This window comes from Quercus lobata, chromosome 2, assembly GCF_001633185.2.
Source record: "Quercus lobata isolate SW786 chromosome 2, ValleyOak3.0 Primary Assembly, whole genome shotgun sequence".
In the NCBI taxonomy this organism is placed as follows: domain Eukaryota; kingdom Viridiplantae; phylum Streptophyta; class Magnoliopsida; order Fagales; family Fagaceae; genus Quercus; species Quercus lobata.
In genome coordinates, this window is record NC_044905.1 from 63,339,299 (window position 1) to 63,353,646 (window position 14,348).

The 14,348-nt window shown below is 35.3% G+C and overlaps 1 protein-coding gene across 1 annotated transcript; it reads left to right on the top strand.

Moving 5' to 3' along the window:
* Positions 1 to 896: 896 nt before the first annotated feature.
* On the top strand, positions 897 to 7,498 carry LOC115976157. Its single transcript, XM_031097290.1, has 7 exons — positions 897 to 1,256; positions 1,447 to 1,579; positions 2,248 to 2,351; positions 3,373 to 3,544; positions 3,629 to 3,769; positions 3,923 to 4,169; positions 4,287 to 7,498. The coding sequence occupies exons 1-7, from the start codon at positions 1,225 to 1,227 to the stop codon at positions 7,238 to 7,240; spliced, it is 3,783 nt and encodes a 1,260-aa protein (XP_030953150.1). The 5' UTR covers positions 897 to 1,224; the 3' UTR covers positions 7,241 to 7,498.
* The last annotated feature ends 6,850 nt before the right edge of the window (positions 7,499 to 14,348 follow it).

Genomic DNA, 14,348 nt, shown 5'->3' on the forward strand with positions numbered 1-14,348 from the left:
CTTTCTATTTGAATATATTTCATGCATATTTAATACTTTTTTTTTCCTTAAAAATTGGCATACGCTAAATCTAGCAGTTTATTTATTTTTAAATCCTAACTTTTAGTTTCTTAAAAATTCATTTTTGTGTAAACTCACTAACAATAGATACATTTAAATTGAAAAATTATATTAAACTCAAAATAATAATAAAAAGTCTCATCGCAAGTACAGAGCACGTGTGATGAGGCTAGAATATATATAAAGAAAAACTACTTAATAATTTGCTAATAAAATTTTTAGTTCGCATGATATTGTGATAAGTCCAAGTTAGGCCAACAAATAGGACACAAAGAAGAATTTTTTATATTTTGGAAAAAAAAAAAGTTGCAGGGTGCTTTTAAAATATTAAGAAATGTTATGCTTACAACACTTTCACAACAAATTATAAGGGGTAAGTTGTTATTGATTGTTACAAATAAGTAAAAAAAAAGTAATTTAAGTTGTATATTCAAATTAGAACTAACAATAACTTATCACTTATAATTTGTTGTGAAAATATTGTGAATCTTACATTTTTGTAAAATATTTATTAATAAATTATTTTAAAAAAATTATTTACTTTCATGAAAAATATAAAAAATCTGACAATAAAATAATCTGTGTTTTCATAAAAAAATTTCTAAAAATATCTGGCGTTACTTCACATTTCCTAAAAAGAAAACCATTCATAAAAATAAAAAAAAGAAAAAGAAAAAGAAAAAGAATACATTAAAAAGGGTAATTTAGTCAAAATAGAAAAGTCAACTTCAGAATTAGTTCCTTCCCTGCACCTTCCATGTACCAAAGTCTTGTTTGTTGAAACTGCTGGGTTCCATCCTTGACTACGGAACTCCCAATTAAAAACTCGCTTTCATTTTTTTTTTTCCCAAAAAAAACAAAACAAAAAATCGCTTTAATTTAAAATTTTTCATATATATCTTTTTCCACACGTATTAGTTACTAATATTCCGCGTAATAATTCCCTTCGCTTTCATTTTCACATGTTCTTCTTCGTCCCTAAGATTCTCTCTTCTTCTTCTTCTTCTTCTTCTTTGATTTAAATTCCATATTATTGGAATTAAAAAAAAATCAGAAAATTCAAAATCACATATCAGTCTCTTTCAGAAAGCCCTAATTTTGCTCTGCAACTCCAACGATCTGAAACCTCTTTTTTTTTTTTTTCGTCACAAATTTTGAACAACTATGCTACATAGGAGTTTCAAGCCCGCGAAATGGTAATCTATGACTTTTTTTTTTTTGGCGCTAATTTTCAGACTCTGTTTGGTTTCCGAGAAATCAGATTCTTTATTATTTGCCTTTGTTTTAAGCGATTAAGAGGAATTTCGGATTTTACTGTTTGATTGATGGAATTGGATATGAGAATTTTGTTGAAATTTGGATTGTTTTTGGTTTTTTGGTATTCAGCAAAACAGCGTTGAAGCTTGCGGCGTCGCGGATAAAGCTGTTGAAGAATAAGAAGGATGCACAGGTGAAGCAGTTGAAAAGGGATGTGGCTCAATTGCTAGAGTCTGGGCAGGAACGGACTGCTATGATTCGTGTATGTTATTCAAGATCCTTGTTGTTTTTATTGGTTTTTTTGAGTTTCCATTTAGGTTTTGATCACTTTTTAATCATTCTGTTGTGCTTGTTATGATTTTACTTGTCATTTGGTTCTTTTCGATTGAGTACAATTGGTATGGATATTGTTGTTATCAATAGCGTGGAATCAATAATCAAGCTATTTAGCTTGTGCGCGTATAGTCAACTGTGTCTAAGACTCACTGAATGCATGTGTAACTTAGTGGCATCGGTAATTTTAATAACCCATGTGGAATTATGCAATGGGAAATGTTCCACCATTCAATGATAAGTGAATGATGGAAAAATTTGGAAAAAAAAAAAAAATGGGCTCGGATGATTTTCAATTGATATGAGGATTTTTATTGTGGATATGAAATATTATAATTTTTTTTTAAGTGGTAAACTTGCAGCCATCAATTTTGACTTTTTATACGGTTGAGTAGCAAATTAGCAAAGATTTAACTTCATGCTCTGGAATTTTGCATATGACTTCTTACCTTAAAGGTAAATTGTATCTGTGTCTTTGATTTTTATACTTTGTTAAGGTATTAATGTGTGTTGAAACCGTATGCTCCCCTCCCCTTCCTGTTTCCCTATCTTTGACTTCTCTTTCTTCTAACTTATGTTTTTAATTCTCTGTCTCAGGTTGAACATGTTGTCAGGGAGGAGAAGACAATGGCAGCATTTGAACTTATTGAAATATACTGCGAACTCATTGCAGCACGCTTACCAATCATTGAGTCACAAAAGTATGTGAATTTGTAAAAGTTACTAGTTATGTTGATTTATAGCACTCTTGCTAGCATGCATAATTATGTACACCAAACAATATTAGTGTGTGTAGGTAAAAACATTTCCTTTTTTAATTCCCTTTTTTTTTTATAAGTAAGAAAGATGTATATTCAAAAAGCTGCTTTATGCATAAAAAGCACAAAGCAGTCTAAAAATTAAGAGGAAGAGAAAAAAACAAAGTAGAAAATTAATTACAAAAAAGGAGAGAACAAAGGAACAAATGGAGAGATTCACTAGATGCGAGTCTCCAAGCCTAAGACCAGCCAAACATAGAACCACTAAAAGAAGCAAGCAACTGGTCTTCGGAACTGTCCATGTCCTCAAAAGTCCGCCAATTACGCTCCCTCCTAATACACCACATTAAGCACAACGGAACTAAATTCCAAATGTTAGACTACTACTTCCCCAACCAATTCCACCAACCAAAAAGAACATCTGGAACCATTCTTGGTAAGATTCACAAATCCCAAAAGATCTAAAGCAAAGCTCCACAATCAATGAGCCTTCTCACAATGAAGCTGCAAATGATCCATAGTCTCCTCACAACAACAACAAATAATGCACCAATCAACAAAATCAAAACCCCTAGCCAGAGACACGTGTTTCAATGTGGTAGATCATAACTTTGCAATAAAGTTAGAAGCAATAAAGAAAGACAGCCCTTTCTTGGGAAAATGTCTGATGTCATTTAAATTCCTGTCAATCATGTGGCTCTATGGTGTCCACACACTGATACGGCTTAGCTTCAGTCCTGCTGAGTGAGACATGAATTGCAGTCTTGTAGGTGCTCCACTGTTTGATTTAGTATAATAGTTTAAATTATGTTGACAGCCGTCTCCAAAAGCTATCAGAATTTGTAACTTGCAACATTATGATCTTAACTGTGAAGGGTTCCATGTATAGAGGTTTATATTGACTTTACGTAAGGAGATCATTCTGAGAGCTTGCATTGTGTTGATATATTTCATATTTTTCCAGAAACTGCCCCATTGATCTGAAGGAAGCAGTTGCAAGTGTAATATTTGCATCTCCAAGGTGTGCGGACATTCCTGAGCTCATGGACGTCCGCAAACATTTTACGGCTAAATATGGAAAAGAATTTGTCTCTGCTGCTGTTGAATTACGTCCAGATTGTGGTGTAGGCCGTATGGTAAGTTTGCATATGTTGAAATCGCAGATAATAACATAATCTCTGTCAGAGATCAATGCTTATTTTTAATGTTTTCCAATTCAGTTGGTTGAGAAGTTATCTGCCAAAGCACCTGATAGCCAGACCAAGATCAAAATCTTGAGTGCAATTGCTGAGGAACATAACTTCAAATGGGATCCTAACTCATTGCAAGAGAAAGATACAAAGTCTAATGAGGATTTGCTGGTAAGTTTAAATCATATCTAATTGGTCCATACATTGCTTGGTGTGAGATTTTCATAAAGCATATAGCTAATTTGAGGGTGAGGAGTAATCTATAAATGCGTGTCATTGTTTATATGGTTTCTTTGTTAATGTCATTTCCATATATTTGAGCAGAGTGGACCAAACACTTTCGAGAAGGCCAGTAAAACGTATGTGGAACCTCACGTCCAAGCTCCACCTAATCATGATTACAGGGGACCTCCTAATGTTCAAGTTTCACCTAAACATGAAGCAAAGCATGATGTATCTGGAAACTTCCACAATTCAAGATCGCCTCACTCCCAAAATTTTAATTCTGCAGATGTCAGTGCCAATAAGGCAACAACATTTGGCACCTTTAATGCAGAAGCAGGATCTTCAGGTATGTGAAGTATTCATTTGAAGATTGTAAATGCTTACTCTTTAAGGTCTTACATAGTGGAAACTTTTAATATATACTTTTTCTAAAGGTGGATTTATGGGATCATTTTTCTTGTAGGAACTGGAAGTGAAGAGAAAGAATTTAGGCAGTCATATTCTGGGGATAGTAATGCTTTTTCTTCGAGTAGGCAGAATTGGAATATGGAATTTAAAGATGCTACTGCTGCTGCACAGGCAGCTGCTGAATCTGCAGAGCGTGCAAGCATGGCTGCCAGAGCAGCTGCCGAACTTTCAAGTCGTGAAAAGTTCACTGGGCAATATTCTATGGAATCACCAAAGTCTTCTGCTTATGGTCTAAGCCGTGAAGGGTCTCAAAAATATGCGGAGTCAAAGTTGCAAGGTGGACATCTTGCCAAAGGTCCAATTAGTAATGCCTCTCCTAGAAGAAATTCTTGGAAGCAAGATGTTCAAGTTGATCATACTGAACAAGATAATTTGGCAGGAGCAGCTGACAGGTTTTACAGGGATGATCATAAGAACACTGAGAAATCTACCTGGTCAGCTTCCGTTGATAATAACCCATTGGTTAATGTTTCCCGAAAGACAGATAGATATACTCAAAGGAACTCATCTGAACTAGAGAACAGTGACTCTGTAGGTGAAGTGAGTGTGAAGAAACAATCCAGTAATAATAAGGTAGAATTTGTTAGTGACCTGAATGATGGTATGAAATCTGAAAAAATTGATTATGTTGGAGATTTAAGAATCAGAAAACAATCAAGCAGAGCTTCCTCTCATTCAAGCACTTCTAGTGATGAACACATTGATATTTTGAATTTGAACCACCAAATGTTAGGGAATGATGCTGATCAGGACTCTCCTGTTATTGATGAAGTGAACATCGGCACGAATAATGAGGAGACGACTTCTTATGACAATGCTGCTGTAGTTTTTGATGGATATGGTTCTGGTGATAATAACTACAAATTTGATGAAGAGAATGAGTTCACAAGGCAAGAATCTAGTTTGTTTTTTTCATCACCAGGTAGAAAATCACCTGTAAATCTGTTCGAAAATACAAATGCTTGGAGCCCCAGGAGAAACATTGGTGAGTCCTTGGGAGATTCTATTTTTCAATCACATTCTTTCAGTGAGCAGCCTTCTTCTTCTGTGGTTTTTTCTGAAAGTTTGACAAGTTCTACAGCTCCTTCACAGCCACATGATCTGTCACATGTAACTTATGATGATTCAGAGGGCCCAAGTTCTGATGGTGAAGAGGATCTAGACAAATCAAAGCTTGTTGGGAGTATGGACTCTGATATATATCATCGTGAACAGAATGTTTACGACAGAAATTCTGATCTGAACCAGAGTGCAAGTCATGGGTTAACAGGATCTTCATCTGTAGAGAAGGAAAATGTGGCATCTAACAGAAAGCCATGGTTACCAACCTCTTCAGTTGATTCAGACCCCATGGAAGTACGCTTTGATACAAACCAAGGAAATAAATTTAGTATTGTATCTGAGAAAAAGTTTGGTTATGGTGACGTGCCATCTCCAAGAGATAAGAAATCAGAATCAGACTTGAGCATCAAGTACAATGACCACACGCCACAGTTAACTGATGCTAGGAAAGATGATGAACTTCTGAAAGAATCTAGTCTAGATAGTGGTAGTCAGTTGAACTTTGGAAAGTTGAAAGGAGGCCTTCGAAATAAGGGTTTCAGGCATCCACCTTATTCTAGGAGTCCATCAGGCAGTGGCTCATCACTCAAACAACCATCAGATGATACTTTTTCCAAAATCGAGCAATCCTCTTCTTCTGTAATGGGCAGGACTTCAGTTAGTTATGATGTTGGCAATGAAGAGCCACACAATCAGAAGGTGATTTTAAAACAAAGTAAAGAACCATACTCAACAGTCTTGGTCTCATCTTCTGATTCTGATAATGATGATTCGAAGGAGGAGCTCTCACAACAAACTATTAGCAGTAGCCGAGAGCCATACAGTCAGAAAGCAGGCACTAAAGTAAATAAAAACTCAAGCTCAAGGGTCCCAATTAAATATTTTGGTGCAGATACTAGTGATTCTGAGGAAGATCTTCCTAAACAGGTTTCCTCTAGCAATGCTCGACCAATTACTGGATTGTCGCGGAGGACCAAAGCCCCTTCTTCAAGTACCAGTAGAAGTTCTTATTCTAAGGCTACAGATATTCCTGAGGAATCATTGACTCCTGACTATGGAGTGGAAGGGAAAGCCTATTCAAGGAGCTCATATGCTAGAGAATCTCTAACAAAGCCCTCATCTCAGACTAAGAGCTCAGATCACTGGGGAAGTGATGAGCAGCGTCAGTCAACAGAGCAGGCAGCTTCTAAGCCAATGCCAGAATCCAAGAGGTCCTTGCATGAGGAAAGTTTAAAGTCATCCACAAGGAAACAGTCATCTGGTTCACTTCCAGAGATATTAACTTCAGTTAGCACCGAAAGGAAAGCCCCTTCAAGGAGCTCCTATGCTAGTGATGCTCTAACAAAGCCTTCATCTCAGACGAAGAGCTCAGAACACTTGGGAAATGTTGAGCTGCGTCAGTCAACTGAGCAGGCAGCTTCCAAGCCAATGCCAGAATCCAGGAGGTCCTTGTATGAGGAAAGTTTAAAGTCATCCGCAAGGAATAATTCATCTGGATCTCTTCCAGAGATATTAACATCTGTTAGCACTGAAAGGAAAGCCTCTTCAAGGAGCTCGTATGCTAGTGAAGCTCCAACAAAGCCCTCATCTCAGACCAAGAGCTTAGATAGCTTGGGAAGTGCTAAGCAGCGTCGGTCAACAGAGAAGGTAGCCTTTAAGCCAATGCCAGAATCCAAGAGGTCCTTGCGTGGGGAAAGTCTGAAGTCATCTACAGGAAACCATTCATCCGGTTCTCTTCCGGAGAGATCAACCTCAGTTGAAATTCCACGGTCTCCAAGTTCAAGTGCAGAAACTCCATCTAAGGAAAAGGGTAGTCATGTTCACCCAAAGCTTCCTGACTATGATGCCATAAGTGCACACTTCCAGTCTCTCCGACAGAGTCGGTAATAAATTGAGTTACTTACCACATAGAATATAGGTACTGGTACATGATTATTGTGGGTTGTTATACTTTTACAATGAGTATGTTTGTAATTACATTTTTGATCCGAGAACCCAAATAGCTTTGTTTGTTATAGCCTTATAGGATGAGTAAGATTATAGTTTCCTTGTCCAAAACGAGTCATGTCAGTTAATATATTTTTTTTTGGTCATTCTTATATTCTTTTTTGTACCATAAAAATATAAGGTTACATTGGTTTGAACGATCTTGTAGCGTAATGAATTGTTTTCTCTTGGTTGACTTTAAAGATCAAAATTGTAAGAATGTGAACCTCCCTCGTTTATGCATGTCATTCTAATTTGTAACTGGCTTACTTTTGTCCAGTACAATTTATATTTAATTTTTAGGTGCTCTTAGACATCCAAAGAAAGGCAGGCTGATGTTTTAAAGTACTGGAGATTAGGGGTGGCAATATTTATTCATATCCGTAAACTCATCTAATTTGGTTGCAATATTTATCCATATCCGTAAACTCATTTAATTTGGTTAAGTCTTAACTTAACTCATTTAAACATTTGGGTTAAATGGATAAAGACCCATTAAGTTATTTAATTATATGGGTCTTAATAGATAAACCTACTAATACCCACTAAAACCCATCTAAAATTTAAATAAATAACAAACTATAAATTTCTAAAAATGATTGAAATTGTCCCGAAACCTAAAAAACAACCAAAATACCCCTAGAAGCTTAAAAATTACCAAAATATCCCCAAAACCTAAAAAATGACCGAATTACCCCTAAAACTTAAAAATTACCAAAATACCCCTAAACTTAAAAAATGATCGAAATATCTCTAAAACCTATAAAATGACTGAAATACCCCCGAAACCTATAAAATGACCAAAATACTCCTGAAACCTAAAAAAATACCGAAATAACCCTGAAATCTATAAAATTACCAAAATATCCGCTAAACTTAATAAATGACTGAAATGCCTCCGAAACCTTAAAAATGACCGAAATACCCCCAAAACCTCAAAAATGACCAAAATACCCAAAACCTCAAAAATGACCGAAATACCCCTAGAAATTAAAATTACCAAAATACCCCCCCCATAAACCTACAAAATTACCGAAATACCCTCGAAACCTAAAAATGACCAAAATATCCCCTAAACCTAAAAAATGACCAAAATGCCTCTGAAAGCTAAAAAATGATTAAAATACTCCTGAAACTTAAAAAATAACTAAAATACCCTTGAAACTTAAAAATGACCAAAATACCCCATAAACCTAAAAAAGATGATCGAAATACCCCTAAAACCTAAAATATATTTAGCCTAGTATTTTCACAAAAAATGAAACCCAAGGAAGGGATGAGGCTTGTATTTTCATCATCATCATTATTATTTTTTGAAGCTGTATTTTCATTATAATAAATTTCTAGACCTTATCCCAATTGATTGCATGTAAAGTTTAATTACGCTAAAGGGTTATTGTAATGGTGAAGAGCTATCTTCTTGTTCATATATCAGTCATACTCGATCGATTTTCCCCTTTGATTGTAAAATTTGATTGATTTTGCACTAACTTATAAGTGTGGCAATTCGCTTTAGCAAAATGCAAAATGTAATATATTTTGCCCTCGTATTACACTTTGTTGTTCCTTGATATTTTTTAGGAGCTTATTCTTTGCAGTAATTGTAGAAAGGTGTCACGCAATTATTAGGTCTGATAAGATTTTTCATGACCCAAGGAAATGGTTAAGCACATTTGTGCTTATACCCTAAATGTTACTCTTCTTGTTTTCTTACCAATTTTAGTAGCATATCCTCTTTGATGGCCAGTACAGGTTTCCTTACCACTTTGAAAGTGCATTCATTTTCTAGAAAAGTACCAATACAAGGCATCACCAAAGTACACCATCATTTCTTACATCGATCTACATTGTTTTTGGGACCCTGGATGAAGTACATTTATGTTTACTCCAAATACATTTCCTTTAAAAAAAATTTCTTGGTAAAACCATTTATTTTTCAGCATAAGATATAATCAGTTATTAGGTAATACAAGTAATCAAATGGTTTCAGGTTTGTGAAGGTAGATTTATCGTTATATGAAGCAAAACTCATCTACAGCAAATTTATATGGGAGAAAAGAATTGGTTCCAAACTGACTTTCCAACTAGGGTAGGGATATTTAGAGTAACTTAATTTTTTTTTTTTTAGCTAAAATTATTCCAAAAAAGAGAGAGAAAGATTTCCTATATTTCGGTAATTTTTGAGGTTTCGGGTTATTTTTTGTCATTTTAGAGGTTTTGGGTGTATTTTGGTCATTTTGAAGGTTTAGGGGTATTTTGATCATTTTATAGGTTTCGGGGAAGTTTTGGTAATTTTTGAGGTTTTGGGTTTTTATATTTATTATTATTATTTTTTTATAATCATTTTAGAGGTTTTGAGCGTATTTGGTCATTTTAAAGGTTTAGGGTTATTTTGGTCATTTTATAGGTTTGAGGGTATTTTGGCCATTTTTTAGGTTTAGGGTGTATTTCAGTTATCTTATAGGTTTTAGGGGCATTTTTGTCATTTTATAAGTTTCGGGGGGTATTTCGGTCATTTTCTAGGTTTCCCGGGGGTGGGAGTATTTTGGTAGTTTTTAAGTTTTGGGGGGTATTTTGGTCAATTTTCAAGTTTCCGGAGTATTTTGGTCATTTTAGGTTTTGGGGGTATTTCGGTCATTTTTTAGGGAATTTTTTTTTCCCCATTTAGCATTATTTTAGCAACAATTTCATTAGTTAGTATGTTTTTGAAACATTTTAGCAAACTAACGTCTCGAGTTTGTTAGACTCGATTTCAACTAAGGAAATCGAGTTTAATGCACTTGATTTATGCTCTACCAGAGGCTAATGTGGATTTTTTATACATGTGGATCTCGAGTCTAATACACTTGATTTAGGCTTTGGATTTAGAGAAAACAAAGAAGAAGAAAGAAATATTTTTTTTGCAGGTGGGTTTGGTTTTGCAGGTAGAGATGGTAACAAAGGGGTGGATTTGGTTTTGCTGTGGGTGGGTTTGGTTTTGCAAGTGACTTCATGGGGTGGGTCTCTTCTTCTTCTTCCTCTTCTTCTTTTCCTTCTTTCTTCTTCTTTGTTCTTCTTGTTTGCTTCTTAGATCAGTAAAATTAAATCGAGTGCGTGAGACTCGAGTTCTAGGTGTATAAAAATTCCCACATCAGCCTTCTAGAGCATCAAAATCGAGTGCGTGAGACTTGATTTTGTCAATTGAAATTGAGTTCAAAAAATTCGAGATGTTGTTTGCTAAAATGTTTCAAAAACGTGTTAACTAACGAAATTGTTGCTAAAATAATGCTAAATGGTAAAAAAAAAAAAAAAAAAAAATCCTTTTTTAGGTTTAGGGTGTATTTCAGTCATTTTTTAGGTTTAGGGTGTATTTCGGTCATTTTTAGATTTTTTTTTGGGGGGGGGGTATTTTGGTCATTTTAGTGGTTTTTGAGTATATTTGGTGATTTTAGAGATATCAGAGGTATTTTAGTCATTTTAGAGGTTTTATGTGTATTTTGCTCATTTTAGAGATTTTGGGGATATTATGGTCATTTTAGTGGTGTTTGAGCATATTTGGTGATTTTAGAGATAATGGAGGTATTTTGGTCATTTTAGAGATTTCATGGGTATTTTGCTCATTTTAGAGGTTTTAGAGATATTTTGGTCATTTTAGAGGTTTCATGGGTATTTTGCTTATTTTGGAAGTTTTGGGGATATTTTGGTCATTTTAATGGTTTTGGGGATAATTTTGGATGTCCAAGGGTATATTAGTAATTTTGGAAGTGTAGGGGTATTTGGGTCATTTTAGGTATTTAAGGGTATTTTGAAGTCAGAGGGTATTCAAGTAGTTTTAGAAGTATTTTGGTCATATTAGGTTAAATGGATGGGTTACTAATTGTTGAGGTACAAATTTTAGGACTCTAATTTCATTAGCCCACTCACTAAAAAATACCCACACAAGCTCATAAACCATCTTGAGCCCACATAAATATTTCCCACAAATACTCTCTATACAAGCCTCATAAATTATTTTGGACTCACACAAATACTCACCATACCATTACTATAGTGGGCCACAAAATTATACCATCTCTATAAAAAGCCCAAACTCATTTACCATGTGGGCAAAACCCAAAAAGCCCAACAAAACCCTCTAAAAGCCTGTTGCTACATGGCACCTCTAAAAGTCCGTTGTTACACGGCACTTTAAAAGTCCGTTGCTAGATAGCATCTCTAAAAGCCGTTGCTACACGACACTTTAAAAACCCGTTGCTACATGGCACCTCTAAAGTCCGTTGCTATACGGCAATATTTTTGCAAAATCTTACAAGGTCCCAATATTATTTTGGCACCTAATTTCACAAAGCCCAAATGATATTTTGACACCTATTTTATAAAGCCCAATATTATTTTGACACCTATTTTACAAAACTCAAATATTATTTTGCACCTATTTTACAAAACCCAATATTATTTTGGCATTTATTTTACAAAACCCAAATGCTATTTTGGCACCTATTTTACAAAGCCCAATATTGTTTTGGCACCTATTTTACATATACTAAAGTCTTTAATTCATGGGAAATATAATTACTCATCCCTCAAAAAAATACTTCTCTTACAAAATATATAAAAGCCTATGTATATCACCCATGGCAAAACTATTCATTTTTGTAGGGTTAACTAAGCCCAAAGAAGCTCAACTACAAAACCCAACTGAGCCAGCCCAACTCACATACAAATCCCAACAGCTAAAGCTCACGTGAGCTGTCCAGTGAAGCTTCAGCACAACCTGACAGCTGGGGCTCATCGCCATCAGTTCTAGCTTGTCCAATTAGATCAGAAGAGGACACATGTCCAGCAAGGGTTAAACCCTTCCTTGCCAAGTTGAATTCCATCATTTCTCATGTGATACAAAGCTGGGATGACATGACATAAGGCTGAGAAGCTTTAACCAGCTGTCTTTCCTTTCTTCTCCAACTCATGCGGTCAAGGACTAAGGGCAGCCATAACCAGGTGGTGAGAGCTTTTGGAACAACTGGAAATCAGTTCATTTTCATGCCAAAAACATGAACTCTTTGGTACATGGGCCAAGCATATGAACCCCAAATGGGGAAACTTAGGGAAATGTGGTTTGGAGGGCACCAAAGAGATCTCCAGCAGAGTTCCCAACAAAGGGCTCCAAGATTGATACCTGGCTTAGGATGATGCAATTTGCCCTAGGGAGTTATGATTCTAGTAGCAGCATAACCAAGATCATTAGCCTAATGCATGCTTTAATCCCATCAGCTAAGGCCAATCAGCATTCAATGCTAGGTCAGAACTCCAGTTGTCATTACCCAAAACAACAAAGAACATCCTAAAGCTGAGCTTACTACTCTTGGCCAAATCCTAGGAATGATTCTCTATGGATTTTCTGAAGATTAAGGATGATTTAACAGAAATTATTTGCTAATTACCCCCTCAAACTCAACTATAAATGGAACTCTCCATTAACACTTCAACACTCACTAAGAGATACACTAATAGATAAGAGTTCTTCCTTAATTTCTCTGTTTGGCCTTCTCTAAGCTTTGGCAAAGTTCTGAGTCACTAAGTTCTTAGCTTCAAGCTTAGAAACTAAGTTCTCTAGCTCCTAGCTCATAAATACCCCTCATACCTCTATCTATAAACACTCATCTATCTCTAGTAGAAAGCTCCAACAGCTTTACTAAACACTCTCTCTCACTACTCATACTACCCACAAATGATCCTCACTACTCACTACATATACTGTATTCATGAGCATGTCCTGACATCATAATGATCTTGCTGTGCTAGTTGGAATCTCTCTTTCTCCCTTCATCTCACACTAAGTTTCCTCATTACTTGTTATAATAGAACCTATGATATTTGTTTATTCATTTACTATTGAAGGTTATGACGTGACTGTTACTATAGAATATCTAACGGCTGGAGGTTTATTCTGCTCTGTTTCACTTTACTGTTGGGATACTTTATTGCTAAAATATTTTACTGATGAGTTATTTCTTTATTGCAGTATGCTTTTTATTGTGCTGACGTGTCTGCTGTAGGAAGTGTTTTTGGGCCATCTCATAACCCTTGTCAGTCCCATCCTAGGCCCAAGGTATGAAAAGAGGGCAAACTCTTCAAAAACTTCATCGATAGCATTTGGGCCATGCTTCAAGCCCATCGTCAAGTTTCAGTTTAAGTCCCCAACCCAACATAAATCTCATTTGTCGGAAGGAAAACTTTTTCGCCCTCGACACTAATTAAATGGGTTGGGTGGGTAATGGGTAATTAATTTATATATAAACGGGTCATAAATGAATAAATGGGTAATTACACACCCAACCTATTTATGACCCAACCCGTCCATTTGCCACCCCTACTGGAGATGTCCTTCGATTGGATAAACATCATCTTTACATGGATCAATTATGAACATCATTTTTATTAAACCAATCACATTAAGTTATGAAAAAGTGTTATGAAAATTTTGTGTTATTAGATTTATCGTAAATAACCATGTTCGAGTTTATCGTAAACTTTTAGTTCAGCAATGGACAGGATCATGTTGAGGGATTAGATGCTGTCAAACTCGCTATTGTCTTTATTTGCAGAAATGCAAGCCTGTTTAGTGATATATCTTTCATGTAATTTAATAATTGTCCTTCCAAGAATTTAATAACAATAATATATTAATAATAATAACAACAATTTTTTGACGAGCTTTTATACCCTTTGAGTGGTACTTAGTACTTACGACTGATTCTTGAGCACTGAATGGATTGGTTATTCCATCTGCTTACGTTATTTGAAGTTTGACATATTAAAATGGTTGGCAGCCAACGAGAAGAACAAAAAAATAGTTTTCCTTTGGCAATTAATCTTGTTTACTTGTTACTTGTCAAAGTAGCATACGTGAGCTAGCTGTACCATGCGTAGCATTTCAAAAAAAAAAAATACTTGTCACCGACGCTTTTGACGACATTGGCTTGGAAATATTCTTATGAAAAACATAAAAATAAATAAAATAAAAAACCTA

Excerpts from the sequence above, each read along its gene's own strand:
- LOC115976157 (XM_031097290.1), top strand. The coding sequence starts at position 1,225 with ATGCTACATAGGAGTTTCAAGCCCGCGAAATG. Across the intron at positions 3,770-3,922 it reads AGTCTAATGAGGATTTGCTG|AGTGGACCAAACACTTTCGA; the intron begins GTAAGTTTAAAT and ends ATATTTGAGCAG. Across the intron at positions 4,170-4,286 it reads TGCAGAAGCAGGATCTTCAG|GAACTGGAAGTGAAGAGAAA; the intron begins GTATGTGAAGTA and ends TTTTTCTTGTAG.